Source organism: Marmota flaviventris, chromosome 2 (assembly GCF_047511675.1).
Source record: "Marmota flaviventris isolate mMarFla1 chromosome 2, mMarFla1.hap1, whole genome shotgun sequence".
NCBI lineage: Eukaryota > Metazoa > Chordata > Mammalia > Rodentia > Sciuridae > Marmota > Marmota flaviventris.
Genome location: NC_092499.1, coordinates 176,645,222 through 176,669,156, shown reverse-complemented (window position 1 = coordinate 176,669,156; position 23,935 = coordinate 176,645,222). Strand labels below are relative to the sequence as shown.

General features: G+C 33.8%; 1 protein-coding gene across 1 annotated transcript; it reads left to right on the top strand.

Moving 5' to 3' along the window:
* The first annotated feature begins 611 nt into the window (after nt 1-611).
* Rad21l1 (RAD21 cohesin complex component like 1) lies at nt 612-22,961 on the top strand. The gene is made up of 13 exons (XM_027953771.2): nt 612-755; nt 2,300-2,429; nt 3,939-4,032; nt 6,197-6,303; nt 8,964-9,134; nt 9,979-10,074; nt 11,106-11,219; nt 12,623-12,849; nt 13,091-13,190; nt 14,006-14,130; nt 16,335-16,421; nt 19,183-19,260; nt 22,773-22,961. Exons 1-13 carry the CDS (start codon nt 612-614, stop codon nt 22,959-22,961), a joined length of 1,662 nt encoding a protein of 553 aa, XP_027809572.1.
* Nucleotides 22,962-23,935: the final 974 nt, after the last annotated feature.

Sequence of the window (23,935 nt, the reverse complement as noted above, 5' to 3'; positions counted from 1 at the left end):
TATTGTTTCCCATAACCATCTCCTATTTCTTCAGCCTTTCTCCTTTATTTATTTGACCGCATTAATATGATCTCAAATTCTGTATAGTATAAAATAAAACCTAGGAAGAGATCATTGATTAGGATACATTTAAACCAGATATAGTTAACAAACTATTAGAGCTCTGTCATTAGTTTATAATTTGTGCGTGGGGGTGGGGACTGGGGACTGAATGAACCTAGAGGTGCTCTAGCTGAGCTACATCCCCAGTATTTTCATTTTTTATTTCAAGACAGCAGCTTGCTGAGTTGCATAGGATCTTGCTAAGTTGTTGAGACTGGCCTGGAACTTGCATTCTTTCTGCTCAGCCTCCTAAGTGGCTGGGATTAGAGGCATGCCCCATCACCCCTGGCCTGACATTAGTTTATTATTTTATATTCTAAATAAACTTCTCTTTTTTTTCAAGAAAATATTTTGAAATATATTGAACTAAAGAATCTGTTATTTTATAGAATTGATAAGAATGTATTTGCTTGCTGTAAAATAGTCCTGAGAGGTTTTTATTATCAAATTTTAAGTAACTTTTCATTTTCTCTCTAATTTATTAAAAATTACTAAGGAATACAGGCAACATGTTCTACACCCATGTGCTTATGAGTAAACGAGGGCCACTGGCCAAAATATGGCTCGCAGCTCACTGGGAGAAGAAACTTACAAAGGCTCATGTATTTGAATGTAATCTAGAGATAACCATTGAAAAAATTCTTTCACCTAAGGTATGTTACCGATTAAAATGATAGTTCTTATTTTCCATGACTTCTGAAGAGGAAAGGACTTAAAATATATTGGCAAGAAAAAAGAAAATTTCTTGTCTAATGTTCTTTTTTTTTAAAATTTTTAGTCTTAGACACAATATCTTTATTTTATTTATTTATTTTTATGTGGTGCTGACGATTGAACCCAGTGCCTCATAAGTCCTAGGCAAGTACTCTACCACTGAGATAAAACCCCAGCCCCTTGTCTAATTCTTTAACATGGAAGCTGATGAAATGGATTCAGGCACAGGGCATTTATATCATAAAATACATTTGCAAAGCAATTTTACTTCTCATATGATTACTTTAATTGTATTGCATTTATTGCCTGAACATATATCAGTTTTGGGCTGGGGCTGGGGCTCAGCGGTAGGTAACACACTTGCCTGACATGTGTGAGGCACTGGGTTAGATTCTTAGCACCACATATAAATAAATAAATAAAGGTCTATCAACAACTTAAAAATATATATATTTAAAAAATATCAGTTTCCATTGGTAATTGTATCATATATTTATCATAAATACACTGGGCCCTGAAGAAAAAAGGGCATATTCTATGCATATTTTGTAATATTTCATATTCCCTAACAAAATACTGCTATACATAGTAGGTACCTGATAAGTACTTATTAGAAAATAATGAATGAATGAATTGGGAGCATAGGAAAAAGAAGGAAAATTAATTATAAATTTAAAAATATGTGAAATTATATCATAAACAAGAGTATTATGTTCATTATAAAACTATAAAACAACTATTAGAATTTATATGAAAATATTATAGCTCAAAACAAATATTAGAATTTGCATAAAAATTTGATATTTTTATATTAAGTGTCTTTCTGCTTGAGAAAAGGATGAATTATAATTAAAAAGCTACTATGGGCTGGGCACTGGGTTAGACTATTAATTTTTTAAATTTCCACAACAGCCCTCTGAAATCAACTTCTTTTGGCCTCAATGAAGTGTGGTAGTTGGCATGAACTTTTGTGTTGATCAGATTTATATTTTATCCTTGCTTTATTACTTAATAGTTATATTACTTATGCATGCCACTCAACATATATGAGTCCGGATTTTTTCTTCTGTAAATAGATGTTGTCAAAATTAAGTAAATCAATGTATGGAAAGCTCTTAGGACAATGCCTGGCACAAAATAAATATAGAATAAGTTATTAAACTGAAGTTCAGAGGATTAAGTTACTCAGCCTCAGCAATTGAGCCACAGGTTGAACCCAATTCTGCCTGACAGCAGAGTTTACATTCTTCCCATAATATTAATAATAATATACTTCACTTAAATGCCACAGTAGGTTACCTTTACTGAGTAAGCAAAACAGAAGTTAATAATTTTGCAAAGTGAAGTAGAAGTTAAGTGGTTTAATTTTAGAATATGGAATGTTTTTTTAAAGAGAAGAAATTCTTATGATTTAGTAATTTTCAAAGAACAGGATTCATGAACCTAATTTTTATTATTCTAATACTTCAAAAATTATTGAAAGGTGAAAATTGCACTTCGAACTTCAGGACACCTTCTTTTGGGAGTTGTTCGAATCTATAATAGGAAGGCAAAATATCTTTTGGCAGATTGCAGTGAAGCATTTCTTAAAATGAAGATGACATTTCGCCCAGGTATACATGCAACGTTAATTTGTCTCACTCTTGGTTCCCTTTTACATTTTTATGTTGTGTGGGCTCTTTTAATTGGCAGAACCCTGTAATTTCAGGCAAGAATAGTGAATGTAAACTTCATTTTGCTGAATCTAAGTTTCCATAGTTAAGAAAAAATTATATTCTTTCCCTTGTTCTTTTCCCGTGTTTTCAGGAAAAAGTTATGATTCCTAAAACTTGTAATGTTCCTGTGATTTGTGTAAGAAATACACTTAAAACAAGCAGATTGTGTAAGAACTCTGATATTCCATTTGTGATGTGTCATTTAGTCTGTTACGTCTGTTTTTGCTTCTATGAGAGAAATTAGAAATAGCATGACTGACAAAGTGTAAATATCAATAATTGTCATTGTTTTTAAAATTTGCAAGACTTTTAAGTTTCATGCTGTTTATGAAATATTGTCAAAATTTCCTGGCATTTTAAAGTGCTGGAGATATATATAAAGCCTTCAAATTTTAGTTTATGTAGCATCTGTTCTACTTTTACTACACCCATTATTTTCTACCCTCTGTGATGGTTATTTAGATACAGTAGGTCTTTCCTTTATCATTAGTGTTTAAGTTCCCTGGCAGAAGCATCTTTGACATTCCATTTTCTGAATCTCTTATAGTATCATCTTTTGTAGATTTAAGATTTACAGGTTTTTTTTTTCTTTTTCAGTTAAAATATTTGTAGAATCTCAAGATAGATTTATACTCACACTGTGGTTCACTTGCCCAAATATAATTTCATTTATATATTCCATAAATATTTATTGATTTCATACCTTGCACCAAACATGATATTTGACACACTGACAAACAAGATAAATAAGGTTATTTTTAGTCTGGGGAAGAAATCAGAGGATGAAAAGGTTTAAAAAACTTATTACAATACTTACAGATTGTCATTGTGCTATAAAGGAAAATAAACAGAACACAACAACAGAAAATAACAGAAGTTCACTTAGTTGGCCAGGAAAAGCCTTTCTGAAAGAACAGAATTTAAGCTCAGACTTGAAAAATGAGAAGTACCCAGTCATGTAAAAAGTCCCCGAGGGAATGGCATACTAGGCAAATGAAAGTGCAAGAGCAGAGGTCTTGAGGTGAAAAAAATGCTTGACTTTTTCAGGGAACAAAAAGGCTAGTACATTTGTGGTAAGTATAACAAGTGAAGAAGAGAGTGTCTTTAGATGATGCCTAATAGATTTGTAGGACTGGAGAGGCCCCAATTAGAAATCTGAATTTTATTTAAATGTACTGGGAAAATTGCTAAACTGTTTTAAGCATGAGAGTCATCTGATCTGTTTGCTTTTGCTTTTGCTTTTGATCTGGATGCTTTGTTAGAGAAAAAGGACTAAAGATGGACAGGAGTGGATACGGGGAAACCATTAAATAGATGAAGCAGTTGTTCAGAAAGTGAACATTTAATTGGGAATGTCTTACTTTATACCACATCAATGCTTATTGAATGTAATTCTTTAATTTTCAGGACTGGTTGATCTCCCAAAAGAGAATTTTGAAGCAGCTTACAACGCTATCACATTACCAGAAGAATTTCATGATTTTGACACCCATAATATAAAGTAAATTATTTTATTTACTTTCCCTCAACTTGATTTTTTTTTGATATTTTATTGTTTTCATATTCAAATTTTGTGAAGGCAAATGGAGTGTAGTTAACAACTAAACAAGTACACAGTTGACAAAGGCTTAAATATAGTATGACATTCCAAAGTGCAACAATAAAATGTATGCTTGTATGTTTATTGAATGTTGTATGCAATATTGACAGTATATTTATCTAGTCATTCAGTAAATATTCATTGAGTGCCTTTCCTACCAGGCTCTGTTCTTATCATTGAAGAGATAGCAATGAATCAAACACAGCTTTTGGCTTCCTGGATCTTACGTTTTAGTTGAAGTAAACTGACAATAAATACACAAGTAAATACACAGTACTCCAGGAAATGGTCAGATGATAAGTATGAAGAGAATAGAAAATAAAATAGGATGGTCAGGAAAGGAATTTCTGATAAGGTAAGAACAGAAACCTGAAGGAAGTAAAGGAAAACTCATTCAATAATGTGGAAAAATGTTCTGGAAAGAACAAGTGGAAAGGCCCCAAGAACACATTTCACATTTTCAAGGAACAGAAAGGAGGCAAGTGAGATTAGATCGAGTGAATGAGGAGCTGAATGGTAGAAAAATGTGGTCAGAGATGCAAGAGGTGCAGATGATATAGGGCATTGTAGTTTGCAGTAAGTCTTTTATTTCACTCAGAGATGAAGCACAGGTGTGTTTGTTGTGGTTTTTTGTTTTTTGTGGTGCTGGGAATAGAACTCAGGATCTTGGGCATGCTAGGCAAGTGCTTTACAACTTAACTACAACCCAGTGCTCCACAGTAAGGTTTTGAATAGAGGAGCGACCAGATCTGACTTGATTGCAATGCCTTCTCTCCGGCCACTTATTATAAGGGTAAAGAGAAGAAGAAGAGAGCCCTTGAGATTATCGAAGCAGGAAGTCCTGGAGAAAGAAGATAGTATCTGTGATCAGTTCTCACTCTTCATCTTATAGAGGTGGTAGCAATTTATAGATATGTGTGGAAGGCACAGCCAACAGGATTTGCTGATGAATTGGATATGGCTCTAAAAACAAAGAGGTGAAGGATGATTATATGATTTTAGGCATGAAAACAGAATTAGGATAACTAAGGAATGTCAGGTTAAAGAAGGGGAGGGAGAAGGAAGTAAGTTAAATCTTGCACATAAATTTTGAAGTGACTATTACACATTTCCAGTGGTCAGAATGTATGTGTTCTCCTTAATTCAGATGTTGAAATCTACCCCCTAAGGTTATTGTACAAAGAGGTGGGGCCTTTGAGTGAGTGATGATTAGATGAAGAGGATGGAGAGTGCTTGTGGATGGCATTAGTGCCCTTATAAAAGAGACCAGGGAAGGCTTCCTTGCACCTTCTACCACCTGAGGACACAGCAAGAAAGCACCATCTATGAGGAACAGGACTTCACCAGACATCCAATCTGTAGGCATCTTGATTTTGGACTTCTCAACTTCCAGAACTGCACAGTAAATTTCTGTTTATAAATTACCTCATCTCATGTATTTGTTACAGCAGCCCCAAAGACTGGGAAGTCCAAAGTCAAGGTGCCAGCAGATTCAGTGTCTAGTGAGGGTCTGCTTCCTGGTTCACAGATAGCAGTCTTCTCACTGTGTCCTCATATGACAGATCTTGCAAGGCAGCTCTCTGGGGCCTAATAAAGGCACTAATCCCACTTCTGAAGGCAGAGTCTTCATGACCTAGTAACTTCCCAAAGACCTCACTTCCTAATGCCGTCACATTGGTGATTAGATTTCAACCTATGAATTTGGGGGAACACAACGTTCAGGTTATGGCAGGAGTGGGTGTCTATTTTGAATGCTGTTTGTTAGCACAAGTAGGATAAAGACTGAGAACAACCATTGGATTTGGCAACTTGGATATATGTATATATAAAAAACTCATGATTATATGTGTATGTGTATGTTATGTATGTATTTATGTGTACGTATGTAGTGTATATGTATACATATAAAACTCCTGTTTATAAATAATAATATTGAGAAAATAAAAATTTTTATTTTATAATAAACCTGTTTTTTTCTTTTAAGGGTTTTTTTTTCTTTTTAAGGATGCTTCAAATTCATTGTGTTCTATTCTTATGTTTTCCTCAATCTTATATTCCTCTATAGTGCAATTGATGTTACAGAACACTTTACTCAAAACCAAAGTAGACCTGAAGAAATTACACTAAGAGAAGATTATGCCAATGATCTACTTTTCCAAGCAGGGAGCTTTGGTGAGAATATATCAGAAATCAAAATTACAAGTCATAATCAATTATATTTACATTTCTCTGTTGACACAATGCCAGTAGAAATATCTATAGAATGAATACTTTCATTTATAAATATAATCCCTAATAAATTTTCCCTGCCATTTTCTGGTACAATATCATCTCCAAGACTCAGTCTTAGAATGTATTTCTTTCCCAGTATACATCTCTTTGTTGACTACCTACTGTGGCAGCTGCTGTCACAGACTTACACAATACCAGAGTTTAAAGGAGCTGTTTTTGCCCTCAACTAACTTCAGGCTGGGAGAGAGACATGCAAATAAACAATTGCTATAATTAACACATATACAAATTTTTATATGTATGCTACATTAAATGTCTTCAAATATATTTCCTCCAGTGTATAATGAATATTAGTTGTAAAATAACAGATTTCAAATCAGCTTGGGGGTGAAGAATAGGAAATACTACTACTGAATAAGGGATTGATTATAAAATAGAAACTGATTTTTGAAATGTTAAAATATGTTTGGGTGAATGTACTTGACAATTGAAGTGATAAGTTTTAATTCAACTGTATAGTATTTGTTCTTTTTTTTTTGGCATCTACCACACTCTGTCTTGTAACATGATATTTATACACCTTCTTTTTTAGTCAGCAAGCTTCATAAGGGTAGGATCTAAGTCATGTTCATTTTTTAATTTCTTATAGTACCCAAAACAGTGAACATAGCAGGAGGATGGCCTAAACCTGTCTTGGGTCAGGGAGGGAGGTCAAGGGTATAATGCTCAAACCACATCTCTAGTCTTGGCTTCTCATCCACACTCTCTTTATGTAACTCTTGCTATCTATAGTTGTTTCTCAAGCAATCTGGTGAAGGACTAGTTTTATAATTTTTGTCAATTTCAAATCTGTCTATATTGTATTTTAATTTTGTATAAATAAATTACTAGACTTGAAAATGGATCATTAGAAAAATTAAAAATTTCAAGAAATAAGCCTCAAGTTTTTGTTATTAGAGTTTTAGTTACATAAAACTACTAATTGCTATAAAACTTCCTAAAGGTTTACTTCTAATTGCTATTATTTATTATGGACCAGCACCAGTCCGCAGATCATATTTTGAGTAGAATAGGTCTCTTGCTGGCTGTATTCCTAGACCTAGAAATGTGACATATTGGCAATGACATAATTATATTCTCTTAACTACCCAAAACACTCTTTTACAATTTTCTCTGCAAATTCTGCTATTTTTCTTCATGCCTGAAACTTTAAGATTACTTTCAACTACACTTTCTACCATCTTCATATTAGTGCTGATTTAAAACCCACACACAGACACACACCTAAAATGTCTCTTAGGTCTTTCTATTTACTTAGCCACCAACATAATTCACCAGTACCAAAGGCCTGGAGTACAGCACCACCCACCTGCAAATCAGCCATTCTCTTCCCACATTTTACACATCTCTGCAAGAGCAGTTGTCTTTGAATTTTTTTTTTCATATCACATTTTTTGCTTAAGTACCTTGTCCTTATGACACAGTATCAAATCCCTCTGCTTATCCTTGAGGCCTTATATCAATTTATCACCTTTATTTTATCAACCTTGTTTGTCTTACTCTTAATATAGACACTTTATTCAAGTGTCTTACCATCCAATCAATACAATTTAGTTGTTCACAGTTCTGTGTGTTGTATAATTTTTTAAGAAGTGGGAAGAACATGTTCTTAAAAGATCAACAGAGTTAGATTTGAATCTGGATTTTCTCTGTTGATTTGCTCTGTTGTACTGGACTTCTCTGAACCTTACTGCCCTGTCACGAAAGTTGAGATACTACTAGCAGCATCATAGATTATTTCTTTTCTTTTCTTCTTCCTTCAGCCTTCTCCACCAATATGGGATTTTCTCTTCTTCAAAAACAACCTCAAATATTTCCTTTGAGAAATATTTAATATTAACCCATCAAATTTTGGGTTACTACATAAAATTGGGCTACTATATAAAATTGAAGGTAGTGATTATTTATTTTCTGTAATCTCAGATTCTTATGATGCTCAATGCTTAGAAGATAGTGTCTGTTCATTAAGTCCTATTCTTAACTATGCTTCTCTAGTTCATGTAATGAGCACTCAGGTAATGCTAGCCATTTTAGTGTTATCATTTTTACTGCTCTATTAACATATTCAATGGACATTATGAGTCCATTATTTAATATTTTTAATATCTTTCCATTTTCCTAAAAAGGTAGATATGCTTCTTATTTTCCCGATTCTCCTTAGGAGTAAAACCACTGAAGCAATTGTCCTTGAAATGATGTAATGCTTGGTCAAGCAGTATTGGACCTACCTACAGTAGAGGAAATCATTTTACTATCATAGTATTTCTGCCTTCTAGGACATTATTAAACTATATCACAACTTTAAACTCTACCTAATTTTTTTGCATTCTTTCTATTGGGAAGATTATTAAATAAACTAGAATTCTAATCTCTACTGATTAATTGAGTGACTTTAGTTGAACAATTCAAATAATTATTTCAGCTTTTCATTTCCTCATAAAATGAGGGTGAATTATGCTAGATAATATCTCATTTTCCTTCTAACCCTAAAGTTATGTGTTTCTATGACTAACTTAGCATTAATGACATATATTATTTAGGGGAAGAATCTGAAATTCTTAGAAGACATAGCTTCTTTGATGACAACATATTACTGAACTCCAGTGGTCCTTTAGTTGAACACAGTTCTGGAAGCCTTATTGGAGAAAAGTCTTTGTTCTATGACAGTGGAGATGGATTTGGAGATGAAGGAGCTGCAGGAGAAATGATTGGTATGATGTCCAGTCATATAGAAATTAAATATTTATTACTATTAGTAGATTTATTACATCAAACTAAAATTTCAGCTGTGCTTCTGTATCAAGTAGGTCAACTCATTTTTCAGACAAGCTTTCAAAATCTATGGTATATTTAAGCTAGTCTTAAGTAAATAGCCATCTGTTTAAACACATTTTCTATAAAAGTTTGGAACTACTACCCAGTTTTTATAAAGTCCTAATTTTGGGAAGGGAAGGAGTGAGTTCAGTATATCCCTCAAAATACATACTAGATTATTTGCTGGAAAACATAGCTTTCTTTGACACAAATCATGGGACAGCTATTCTAAAGAATCTTTCTGGCATTTTATATTACCATCTTATATTTATATTATGATATTATTATAATCATAGAAATAGGGTAGACAAAAACTGAGAAAACTAAATGTATATATTTAACCCATCATCCTAGATGGGGAACACCTAAAAAAACTTCTAATATATAATATGTAATTATATAACAATATAATAATATAATTATATAATAATAGGAAAAATACTATTAAGCATAATATTAATATAATAATATATAAGCTCTAGATTATTATTTCCAACCTATTTTACTATGCCTGTGTGTCAATATCATTGAAATACTTGCAGAATCAAGAACTTTGAGCTTAGTTAAGTTTAAAAATTGTTTGTTAGCTGTTCAGATATAGTTTAAATGTCTTCCAGTACACATTAAAACTCTTGATTATTCCTTCACAATGCCTTTGTATAAAGTAATGTTAATAAGTATTTAGTGAACAAATGACAGATTCAAGTCTGTATGACGAAAGTGTGTGTTGTTTTTTTCAAGACAATCTATTGCAGGATGATGAGAATATCCTGTTAGAAGACATGCCTTTGAACAGAGAAATCTCCCTTCCTCCTGAGCCTCCCCATGCTACAGTGGGTATGTTGAAGTTTTCCTCTGTGTAGAAAGTCAATGCAGACTAATATTGATATTAAGCCTTAGAACTTCTGAGTTCAAGCAGCAGTATAGTGCAGTGAATGATAAAGACTGTTGTCCCTCAAACTCTTAGAAGGACTCTAGATAATATAGAATAGGAGGTTGGTTCTAAGACAGGTGGAATGAAGGGTATTTAATTAGGAATGAGTTGAGTATGAGAACATGTTTAAATCCCCTGCCAAAACTATGCTTTAGAATCACTGAATATATGTTACATGGAAAGAAAAAATTTTTTAAATAGTATGACTTGACAATCTGTATACAATTTGAGAGAAATTATAAATGGAGCTATTTTCCCTATTTGAAATTCTTACAAAATATCTTAGATGATTTAGGTCTTTTAAGCTGATTTTTCTTAAAAATCAGAGGTACTGGGATTATGGCTCAGAGGTAGAGCACTTGCGTAGCATGCATGAGGCACTGGGTTCAATCCTCAGCAACACATAAAAATAAAATAAAGATATGTGTCCACCTATAACTAAAAAATAAATATTTAAAGAAATTAGAGGTACAACTAGCCTGATTTTGATTCTTCACGATTTTTGATGTTGTATTTACTTTCCAAAACAATAATCAAAATTGAAAATGTAAAAGGAGGAGTAAAATTTTAGTTTTGGTTCTTTATGAGTCAATTGATAAGTGATCCAACAGAATATAAATATTTGAATGGACATATCAAATTTATGTCAGTCATATATTGCTACCACTGTTGTTACTGCCACTGAGTGTAGCCTACCTTTAAATGACTTGTGTGCACAGAGAATGATGATACTCGACTCACCTAAATACTGTGGGTCCCAGTCCATATAATCCTGAGTCTCTTCATCTCTATTAAATATATGAGTCTAAGAATTAGATAAGGCTCCCATTAGCAATATAGATCTCTACTCTGCTTTTACTTTAACTCTCATAGTCTTCTAGCTTACAACATGACTATATGTTTTTATAATTACTTTTATGGTGTCATTGATTAGTAGAACCAGATAATCCAGATTACATGCGTCTACCTGAAAATGAAAAAATGAATGAAACAACATTATTGTCAAATGAAGAGGAAGGATTTACTCTTGATCCAATCGATATTTCAGGTCAGAGGCACTATTTATCTCCAACACACTGCTATCATGTTTACCTTGAGATATTTGTAGTAATCCACAAAATATTCTAAGAGGTAGTCAATCTAGTAAAAGCATTTGTAATACAATAGGAGAAGAGCATGAAGGAAATTTGAGATGATTCTTTCATTATACTCATTCCTGTTTGAATAATACATCCAGTTTGGGAAACTGGAAAATTAAAAACTGAGTTTAGTTCAGGAAGTTATTAAGCCATTATTCTGTGCTGGGGGTAGGAATGAAGAAGACATGGTTCCTGCCTTTAAGAAGTTTTCAGTACAATCAAGATAAATAAACATGCAAGTGAATATAGGGCAGAAGAAAGGCATTGTGCCCTCTAACATTTAGCCTCTGACATTTAACATGTTTTTAGAAATAAACAGTAAGTATGAATCTCATATGTAAATAGGTCCTTTAGGATTATACTAATATTAGGATTATACTAATATTAATATATAATTTTAAATTATACTATTTAAAACTAGAATATTCTCATTTTAAATAGTATAATTGATATAGATTTCAGTTTATAAACTGAGGCATGCAAAGAATAAAGCGTTCCAATTTTTTCTTTACTGAATTTAACTCTGAGCTGCTATCCCACATGGCTGGTGGGAAATTCAATCTGCACAACTCCCCTATGTTCTTGGAGTGTTGTAGTACCAAAGTTTAGGGGAAGGGTGTGAGACGTGAACCTGTAGTCATCAGCTACACCAGTTAGTAGTGACCACTGTCCCAGCTCCACAGCCAGCTGTATAGTGTCTTGTGCTCCCAGGATTTTTACTAAAGCACACCAACAAGCAGGTTTATGTTTTTTCTGGCTCCATCTGATCTGGGATCTTCATAGACTGGGAAATCTAATCCTTGCTCCCCTTTTGCAGCTTTACTAAAGAAAAGCTTGACTTCTGCTTTCTGCCTGGTAAAATTCCCTAAAGGAGTGAAATTCCACAGACCTAGCTTCCTACCTTGAATTTATACATGAATTTAATTAGAGGAGAGGAAAATACACTGGACAAATACAAATGAATGTTTCAGAAGGTTATCCTGGTACATAGGCATTTTAAGGAACCTTCAGATTGGTTAACTTCCCTCTCAATGGAGCCTCTGCTTCAAGCTTCCTCAGATGCCTACTTAGCAAGTCAACAGAGTCCCTCATGAGTACTTTCAAGCAGCACCTTTAAAAATATATCAGCTTTTGGCTGCTCAGGAATTCTAGTTGTGCAGAGACTTTACAAAGCATCATGTTCAGAAAATAATGGATTTTCTTCCCAGTGCAACTCTGCAGGTTGTAGACATTTCTTAGACATGCAGTGCCTGGAGTATTATTTTATCAAGCTACACAACCAATCACATTTATGCCTCTTTCTTATATTTAGACATTGCTGAGAAAAGGAAAAGCAAAAAGAGAAAACTGCTCATTGATCCAGTCAAGGAGATCAGTAGCAAAACTATGCATAAGCAACTTACTTCCTTTGCGGATACACTCATGGTTTTGGAACTTGCACCTCCTACCCAGAGATTAATGATGTGGAAGAAGAAGGGAGGAGTGGACACCCTGCTGTCAACTGCTGCCCAGGATCTGACTCATGCTGAACTGAAAATGGTAATCGTTTCCCTTCTATCACATGAGTGCAATGTTTGTTTAAAATTAAATAAATACTTATTTGAATACATATGTGCAACAGAATTTGAACTTGTAAAAAATGGCTCCTCATTTTAAAATTAATTTGTTGGAGATCTATCTATCTATCTATATCTATGAATTATAATTTCTGCTTTTTAGCATCTATGCTTATGCTTTACTGGGGAAAAGAAACAGGAAATAAAAATGTATGTTTTTACAGTTATTTACAAAGTGCTTTCTGTCCTCTGGCTTTAAACTTGGAAGAAAATTGATACAGAAGGAGTCAGTAAGGGAAGAAGTGGGAAACCAATACATAATAGGTGAGATTTCCTAATTCTGTTGATGTTGAGGGGAATGTGGAAACAAAAGTTTCAACTTACATTTTAAAATGAAAATGGAATCCAATTCCATATTTTTTTAGTAGAAAGGCTATCTCTAGAAAAATATGTTAATTTAAAAGTTACTTCAGTATTGCATTTTTCTGCTTTTCAGATCAATTTTTGTTCCAGATACTTCATTAAAAAGATGAAATATTATTCTTATTCTTACTCTTTCTTACTTTCCCATCCCCAAAAGTCGTACTCACAAACCCTCAAAAAAGAAAATATTTATATCTATCAGGATAATGTTTAACTTTAAAACAACTAACATGAAAAACTATATAGGAACAAGAGCTATATAATTAAACTGAGGCAGATATTACCATCCACCCAGAGGTACACGGAGTATTAATAATAGCTGATTATTATTGTGACAATTATAAAGTAATAATAAAACCAACTTCTGTTGTCAGTGAGCCTCCACTTCCCAATCTACTGAAAGCATTAAAATGTACTGAACAACGTAATGAACTTGAGCTATCCACGTTGTCTTGTGAGTGAACGTGTGAACGTGTGAGTGTGGAGGGGACTGCTGACAGAGGATGGGAGTGAGGTGATAAGAGACAGAGGAGGGGAGTGGAAGATCAACATGGTAGACATAGGGGAACTATAGAAAGTTTGTGTACCCTTTGATTAAATTCGTGGATTCCAACTGGTCTCCAAAGTTTTCTTTTGTAACAGCCATATCTCAATTCAAGTTTGAAAGGTACTTTGTTTGACAGCTTGAAAGAACTTTACTTTCCTTGATAATTCAGAGGTCTCCAGGGTAGAAGAACCACATTACCAGAAAGAGTTAATTCAACCCCAAACTTGGAAGGATGTGATTGATGAATTTAAGGGTAACTCTCATGAGAATATCAATAAACATATTAACTCTGAGGTAAGTTAACCAGAGAGAATCACAAAAATGTTCTTTTTCTGACAACTTATAGTGAAGGACTGTTGCCTCTGATAGATCTTCTTACATTGACAGTTCATATTTCATCTTAAAATGTTCTATAGTTTCTTTAGTAAGTGAAAGTACTATAAGATAAAGCATTATTTTTATTTGTAAGGCAATATTCTTTACAAGTTTAGAACAGTGATTCACAGAGTAGAATTATTTCACACTGAAATTGTATTTTACATGATATATGAAGTGAATGATAGTCAATCCTTGAATTTGGCTATGTACTGAGAATCTTACTAGGCCCCACATTCAATATGTCATGTAATCTTTTAGGACTCTAGCCAGTAAACATATGTTTTATTTCTCATTATAAGTTCACCCTTCCTACCTCTAAGAACATTTTAGACCTACCAGTGACCTTGACCTTCAATCTGAAAGATTATCTGAAGTCCATGACCAAAATAAATTTTAAAATTTTTATTTAAAGACATAATTTTTATTTGAAAAACAGCTATTTGAAAACATAATTGGAAACAATGTGCTTTAAAATATGTTCTCAATTGTCACTTTATTAATGGCACAAATGTAATATTATAGTTATACCAGATAAAAATAAACCAGTGCTTTTCTGGTCTCTTCTATCTTCACTGTATTTGATAACCACTCAGGGAATTCAAAGTTAACCCACATTGAAACTGAATGCCCTTGGAAGGAAATACAGCTTCACAGTACATTAAACAGAACATGTATTACTAAATACTTGATAATATATTAGATATGTACTGGGTTGCCAGTACCATCTTCTGTGTTTGGGCTCTGGCATTTCTTATAATGTACCTACTGAAAATTGTAACTAGGTAAACTTACTTAGTTTATGATTTTTGAAAGGAATATGGAAGTGAAGTTATCACAGATATATTAACAATACAGATTTTTTTTTTCAATCTTGGAATGGAAGGAAGGAGATTGATGTACTGGTTCTTTGGAACTCTTACTCTTATATCCTCTGCTATGCTTTAGCCTTCAATTCCATTATTAGGTGGCTTCCAAAATAGTGAACAAATATGAAATATAGTGAAGTATGGGAGCACTGTTAGTTTGAAGGGACAGGAAAATATTGATTCTAATGAATCATTTTCAAATCCTCATAAAACAATTTTATATACAATAACTACAAAATTAAGAGTATCTAAACTGTGGGAATAAAAGAAAGTAAAAGTGGAAAAACACAATAAGTCACCATAAATGTGTACAATAAAAAATAAAATGTAGCTGAGTATAATGGTAGGTGCCTAAATCCCAGCTACTAGAGAAGCTGAGGCAGGAGAACTGCATGTTTGAGGGCCCACGGCAATCTAATGAGAATTTCTCAAAATAAAAAAAGGCCTGGGGATATAGCTCAGTAGTAGAGTGAGGTGCTGGGTTCAGTCCCCAGTACCGTAAAAACAATAATAATACAGTTTCTTGTAGTCACTAAAAAATTTTAAAGCTAAAGTAAAAATTAGCAAACTCTGTTGGAGGAAGCTCTGAAGGTCAGGGATGAGAGCTGGGAATGAAGCTTGGAAATAAATGAAAAGGGCTGACAGCTTTATAGCCATGCAAAGGGGAGGTGATGGCGGGGAATGGGAGAATTTCTGGCTTTCTCTTTTTCCTTCTTCCTTTGTCTTTTATCCTCCTTTCAGAGGACACGGTTTTTCCTTCCCTCTTGCCAGTGATGGCTCCAGCAGTGGTGTCAAAAGTCCTGTCATGCCCTGGGTAGGGATATTAATATCCCTTCCCTCACTCTCACTCCCTCTGCTTGCCCACTGCAGGTCTCTTCCTCTGCCACCTGGTACTGGCCTGAGAGGGAGAGGACTGGGGCTTTATAAAATGCTTCAAAGGGAAGTGATCTCAGCAGTAGAGACTGTTTGATGAAGCCTGAAGTGGAGAGGGAAATAGGAAGGAAAAGGATAGGGAGCAAGGCAGGAAGGGGTGTGCAGGGTTTTCATCTGTGTGAAGCACATGAGAAAAAGGAAGGTTTAAGTCAAGGCCTGCCTGTATGGGAAATTTCAGAAATAATATTTTGAGAATGTGGGTAGCATTTAAATTAATTTGAGAAACAAATATTCATTTGATTAAATCATTTAACAATATTAGATTATACCTGTGATAATCACTACCAGAATGACCTATCTTTGTCTAATTTACTTTAACAGGATCTTATCAAAATGGTTTATTCAGCTGCTGAAGAATCACCTTTGATGAATGCTTTCTTGACCCAAGAAAATTGTCAGGTTGAATTGGTAAATATATGGATAGTTTTGGGGATATTCTTAAAAACTTTGTTCCTAAATATTTAATATTCAATCTAAAATTTGTTTTTTAGGGCTGTCATGTTACTTTCTAAATTTATAATTAAATTCATCATTTAAGCAGAGATGTATCAGTTCTTTTGTTTTCTTAATTTATTTTGAAATGTCAAATAATTATATGAGATTTTTACCAAAGATTTTAAAATATTAAGAAATCACTGTTGTAAGCTTTTCTAATTAGCATCTCTAGAGAAACCATGCTGTCTGTATTAGGGATACAGACTAGGGCATTTAAAATTTTATTTTATTTACAAAATAGTGAGAGAATTTTTTTTTCCTTAACATATGGCTCAAGCTTGTATCTGTACAAGACTTCTGGAAATCAGAAAATGGTTTGCTCATCAGACCACATGTTGATAGCAAAATGAGAAGTAAAATCTAACTCACCGACTCCCTATGCACTGCCTTGTATCTCTGGTCCTTGTCCCAGAATACAGAAAGCATTTTTAAAAAATAAATTCTTTTCTTGTTTTCTTTTCTTTTCTTTTTTTTTTAGATATACATGACAAGAGAGTACAGAAAGCATTTTGAATTGTAAGGAATTTCAGCAAAAATTCTTTAGTAAACGATATCAAAACACCTATTAGTACCTGGTGTTAACTGGCTTTAAAATAAGTTATCTTTATAATAAGTTCTAAGACTATTAGATTTTTTTTTCAGACATGAAAAATAGACTGAATTCTCTAGATAATCTAGGACAGAAGAAATAACTTGAACTTTTTACCTGAAACATCCAAACAGCTGAGCCAGAAGTGAACTGATTCTTTTTTTTTTTAAAGTTGTAGTTGGATACAATGCCTTTATTTTAATTTTTTGAGGTGCTGAGGATCCAACCCAATGCTTCCCATGTGTGAGGCGAGTGCTCTAGCACTGAGCCACGTTCTCAGCCCTGAGCTGATTCACTTTTGCCACCCTCTTTGCTCCCATTGACAGTTTATTTTCATACATGGTCAAGCAAACCACACCACAGCACAAGTTCAGCTGTTTTAATAATCCACTGGGCTTTCCCCACAATAGATTCAGTTGTAGGATGTCAGATAGATCAAATGGACAAGCGCTAGCAAAATACACACACGATGCTGAGCCTTTTTCTGGTTATTTGGGCCTTATAGGTGAAGCTACAGTTTCATGGATTTTAACAAAACTTTTTACATTTCAGAAATAGCATTTATATATTTAACAATAAACACGAGTATAGGTAAACTAATTTACCCAAGGACAGACCAGAAGGGAATAAACATGAATCATACCTAGAGAGATTTCAACAACTCCTCAGAAAAAAAATGACTATATTTTTAAAATCAGTCTCACTGGGATACAAGGTAGGATACAGGACAGGCAGGACCATGCTGCATAGCTGGTGGGAATGGGGACTCAGCAGTTTCTGGGGGCACTCAGCAGTTTCTGGACGGACTCAAAAGGGTCCCTTTAGCCTTAAATGATTTAAAATTTTGAAAAATGTAATCTTATTTCTTTTCTTGTAAACTTCATGATAGTTTTGTTTCTGTTATTGTTGGAGTTAATCATAACCTAATTTTTTCCATTTTTTTAAACATCTGAACCCCATCCTTAATTATTTTTCCAAACCCTCTGACAATATAATAAAACCCATTTTAGTATATATATATATAAAATATATATTAATTGATCCAACAGATTCTTTTTTTTCTCTCTTGAAGATAACCTCTCTGAGCTCATTGTCTGCTTGTTCTAATCCAAACCAATTGCTCTCTAGGTCGGCTGCACAGCTTTTATTTCTTTATCATAAATATGGGAATTTCCAGAATATTCTGGAACTTTCTGAAATCATCTTGGAGTCCATGAAATTGAAAGTACTTTGAAAATTTATTTGATCTGCAGATTTATAGGAAGCTAGACAAATAGCAAACAGTGTGATAACAGTGAACAGGTAGTGTGTGGCATGGTCAGAGCTAGTGCAGGAAAAATGATAAAGTAGGTCAGATCTGTGCCACTTTTCTTCCCCCAACCCTTGGTAGGCCTGCTCTTTTATCAGATTCATCAACACATTTCCTATGATAATTTCCATTCTCAGAAGCTCATAAGGTGTTTATTGGAAGGGTAAAATTTTACAATTTAAAATATTGAGGTATTTCAGAAAGTGGTTAAGTTTTAAAGACTGAAAAAAATGAACCTATTCAGATAATATGACAGGCAGTTGCTTGACCTTTTTGGACAAGACACGCTCAAAATTGACAAGGTTTCTAACCCAATTGTCATAAACTACTAAACAACAGTTATTTTTAGAGCTCCAGAATCACCAGGGAAATTCAAATAAAGGTCTTTACAAGGCAGTTTTTCTAGAGCTTTAAGTTTATTCTTGTCAACTGAGTTCAGTTTGACTAGAAATAGGATAGTCCCAGCAGAAAGCAATGTCTTGGCTAACTTTACTTTTCAAAGCACCTAAGGGCACAATGCTCTGGGAGCATTATCCAGACAGAATGCAGAATCTCCTACTTTAGATTTCCTTATCAGAAGACAATCTGGAGAGCAAAGTTATAATCCTGCAAGGCTCATCTATATTTGTGTTAGTCTTATTCTCTCCATTATCATAAGCTCTTTATTTGGCAGAACTTGGTGTTATATTTCCCATAGCAGTGAACGCTATGCTTGACCAATAGTTAACATTGAGTAAAATTTGCTTAAGTGAAATATTTCTCAATCATTCATACAGGAGTCATTGGAGAATGAACAAAACACTGAAGCAGAGAAATGGAATAGAAGATTACTTCAGATGTTAAATAGTTTGCGGGTGAGATGGTCAAGTTTGGCAACTGTTTTCATTTTTATATGTAGTCCTGATTCAGTAACTATAAGCCCAGCTAATAATTCAATTATTATGGAAGAAGAAGAGAATGGATATTAAAGGACAACTAGCAGTTGCTACTACAAAGACTGTACAAAAATTAGTTCACAATGAAGCTTCAAGTGTAATTGTATTTCTTTTCTTGTAAATGTTATGGTTTGTTGTTGTGATTGTTGTTGTTTGGGTTATTACCTCATGTTTTCCATTTATTTACTGTTCATATACCCATACTTAATTACCTTTCCAAACTCTGTGACAATATAATAAAACTCCTTTTAGTATATGTATATCTCAAATTATTAATTGATGTGTCAGTTCCATTTTTCCCCCTAAAAATAACCTTCTTAGAGCTCATCATCCTCTTGTTCTGATTCAAGCTAGTTGCTCTTAAGGTTTGCTCCATAGCTTTTATCCTGGGACATTCCTTTATCTTAAACACAGGAATTTCTTTGTTCCTTTTTAGTTCCTCTATTTCTTGGTGCTTGATCATCTTTTATCCTAAATGTTTTGGTAATTAACATCCTCTCATAATTTCCTAAGATAACAGTGTGTAGGAAATTTGACCTCACAAGACTGAAAATTTCTTTGTTTTACCTTGAACTTAATTTGTTGTTTCTGGATATAAGTTGGAAATAATTTCTCTCAGATGCTGAAAGCTTTGTAACATGGATTCTTGTGTTATTGAAAAGTCAGACTCTGCCTTGGTTGGTGATCCTTTGTAGGTGAACTTTATTTTCTCTCTGGAAGTTTTTAGATCTTTTCTTTATCCTTAGTGTTCTGAAATTTAATGGTGATGTGCTTTTTTTTTTTTTAATGTTAAGTTCACTGTGTTGACCATGAATGGGTTCTTTTAATCAAAAATTCCATGTTCTTGAGCTCTAGGATTTTTTCCCCCTTGGACTTTCTCCTTTTTGTTTATTTGTTTTCTTTTCTTGGAGGGCTTATGGATCTGATAGTGGATCTCCTAAATTGATCCTTTAATTTTTTTGTTTTGTTTTGTTTTGTTTTTGGTACTAAGGATTGAACCCAGGGATGCTTAACCACCAAGCCACATCCCTAGCCCTTTTGAATATTGTATTTAGAGACTGGGTCTCGCTGAGTTGTTAAGTGCCTCACTAAATTGCTGAGGCTGGCTTTGAACTTGTGATCCTCCTGCCTAAGCTTCCCAAGCCACTGGGATTACAGGCATGTGCCACTGTGTCTAGCTGATACTTTAATTTTTTAAAAAATATTTTTTAGTTGTTAATGGACCTTTATTTTACTTATTTATATGTGGTGCTGAGAATTGAACCCAGAGCCTTCAAACATGCTAGGCAAGTGCTCTACCACTGTGCTACAACCCCAGCCCCTATCCTTTAATCTTTAAAACATATTTTATCTCCTATATTAACTTCCCTTGGCTTTGAACCCTTTCACTCTCTGGAAGATTTCCTCAACTTTGTGTTCTAGTCCTTACAAAATTTTTATTTCTGCTTTCAACTTTTTGTTTTCCAGGAGTTTTTTTAAGGTTATTAACTATGATTTTATAGATTCCTAATCTTTGATTTAATTATTTATCCGGTTTTTAAGATAAAATCTTTATTGAGGTATGATTAACATCAGTATACAGTTAGATAAGTTTCAATTTATGTGTAAATCTGTGAAACCATCACATTCAGGATGACATTAATGTATCTAAAACCCCCGAAGTTTCCTTGTCCCTTGACAGCCCCCACCCCATCACTTGCACTGACCCCGCATCTCCAAGCCACCACTGATCTTTCTCCACTATCAGCCTAACTGCTTTTAATAAATGTGAAACACTTCTCTTCACTTCAGAGATTTCTGTTTTCTTTTGTCCCCTGCATCCTCTGTCCTTGGCTCTCTTAAATACATTCTTTTTTGCTTTAAATCTTTAAATCTGCTGCCTAGGAAATATAAGCATGATGCCAGTGGTTCAGGAACCAAAGGAAAGGGAGAGGCTGGTTGCTTTACTGTATAGATGTGGAGTGTCCCTTAATCTCCATGTTTGTGGTGTGATACTTCTCCTTGCCCATCCACAGTGCCAGGGTACCAAGACCAGAGCCTCAGTGGTTGGTACCTCCAGAAAGACACCTTCTTGCCTTCTGCTGTATGAGTAGTCATCTGGTTCTGTGAGGTTGAGGAGTGTCAGAATGTCTAACTCTCAAGGAATTCTGGTTTCAGTCTTCCCCTAACCTCCAGCTTTTAACATTCTCATGTCTCCAGTTCCTGGGTTTTCCCAAGGTCTGTGTCTTATGCTGGCCTGCCTTGGCTGGCTTTCCTCCTTGTTGACGCACGGGTTGCAACCTTCTCTACTCTGCTAAGTCAGTTATGTATTCCATTTCTGTGTCTTTATTTCTTTTGTCACTTTTTTATTCCTTCATTTTAGAGGGTTTCTTTAGGAACAGAAATAAGCAGATGTGTTAAATATTGAATATTTGACCCCTAAAGATTTTTCAAAAGAATTTTTGAAATTGAAAAAGTGGTTCCTGCTCCCTCCAGGTGAGGGGATGGCGGTGGGGGGCACCCAATCCACATCTTGTCTCTCAAGAGAGGAAATAAATGAAGACTGGGTTACCATCTCTGAAAGGTTGCTGACTCTAGGCTACATTTTCGGTTAAGATAAAAGCACAATAAGATATTTCATTTATTAATTTGTTAAGGATTATGAACTGGAAAAACATAATATTTCTAAAAGTATTTTATAATTATCCAAGGAATACAATACTCAGGGTTATCAGACAATATTTACTATACTCTTTCTAACTAAAAAAACGATGCTTCTCTAGGAATCTGATTCCAAGGCCTAGACTCTAAAAAAGGAGTTATCTTCATCCATAATTATATACTTTATTATACCTCAATTATTTCTAGTAGGTACATGGGTGCCATATGATGAATCCAATATCTTTTAAATCTGTAGGAATAAAACTGAAAGATGTTTACTTATTTATATAAAATGTACTTCTGTATTTACCACTTAAGTTGTATATTGTCTTCCCTGCCTCTTAGTACTTTTAGGAGAAGAAGAACCCTAATAGGCTGAGCATTTTCTTTGTATTTGAAGCCTCCCAAAGTTCTCTGGATATTTTTCTGCCTGAAAGTATAAACTATTTGCATTTTCCGTAGGAGGTATTTATGTTAGCATCAATGTTTTAAAAGACCTAACATTTGTATAACACATTACAAATTTACATAACATCCTTTATAAGATGTTTTTGTTGTTGTTGTTGTTGTTGTTTTTTGCTTGTATTTTCTTGATGAACCAAACTGGTGCTGAGTAACCTATGGGATTTTTATAAATTTAGTAAAGAATTGTTTGTATTCTTCCATTTAAGGATATCATAGTTACTTATCTAAAATTTCAGTATCTTGTTGTTCATTTTGAATCCACAGCCTGCTTGACATCTGATGATTTTGTTTCCCTTTCCCTTCCTCCTTTCTAATCATTTTCCCAGGAATCCAACAAGATGGGAATGCAGTCCTTCAGTCTGATGAAACTCTGCAGAAATAGTGACCGAAAACGAACTGCTGCCAAGTTTTATAGCTTTCTTGTTCTAAAAAAACAGCAGGCTATTGAGCTGAACCAGAGTGCTCCCTATGCAGATATTATAGCTACAGTAGGACCAATGTTCCATAAGTTGTGAAGGAAATCAGAACATGCAGGTTTATGCCATCACTGGCGTTTCCGCATTGATCGTTCAATTTAATGCAGAAGCCACTTGGAAACTGCCGAAGTTCTGACATCTCATAGGTCAGATGCCTATTTCTATTCCCTCTCTAGGATTCAGGTCCTATTCCCTCTCTGTAAATTCAAAATAATCATAGACAGGATTGGAAAACTAGATGCTTACAGAAATACTTCATTATAACTATTTTTTTGAATGTAGAGCCTTTATCATTTCCTTGATTTGAATGTTGTATTTAGGCTACATTTAGAATTACATTTTTTTAAATACTATGTACTTTCAAGAAACATTCAAAGATGTTTTTTCAAATGATATTTTACATTGGATTATTTACATAACTTTTTGTGGGATTAATGAATAATTAATACTTTCTTATTTCTACACAGACAGTAATTTATTTAATTCTAATGCATAACATCCTTGATATGACCTAATGCCATATTTTTAATATGACAACTTAACTGAAGAATTATAAAATTCATTTTTTGTTTTAAACTTCCTAAGTGATTTTTAGTCTACTTGTAGGTCATTTAACTTGTTATTTATTATTTAATTATTATTATAATTACCACTAATGTTTCAGCATAACTAAATCTGCTTTCTTTAAATTTTTTTAGTTGTTAATGGAACTTTATTTTATTCATTTATTTACATATGATGCTGAGAATCAAGCCCAGTGCCTCATACATATGAGGCAAGCATTGTACCACTGAGCCACAACACCAGGTCCTAAATCTGCTTTTTATGTTAAAAAAAAAATCAACAGACACTTGTTCAACTGCAGGCATGTTGTCTGCAGCTAAAATTTGAGTAAAGATCACTAAAATAATTGTTCTTTAACTAAAGTTTGAGTTAGGAGATTTTGTTTTATGCCCTGTGAACTCCATAGTCACTGTAAGATGAAGCCTATAGTGCTCTTTAAAATATTGTAT

Coding starts and splice junctions, on each gene's coding strand:
- Rad21l1 (XM_027953771.2), top strand. CDS start 612: ATGTTCTACACCCATGTGCTTATGAGTAAACGAGGGCCACTGGCCAAA. Junction 4,033..6,196: donor TTTGACACCCATAATATAAA/GTAAATTATTTT, acceptor ATTCCTCTATAG/TGCAATTGATGTTACAGAAC. Junction 9,135..9,978: donor AGCTGCAGGAGAAATGATTG/GTATGATGTCCA, acceptor GTTTTTTTCAAG/ACAATCTATTGCAGGATGAT.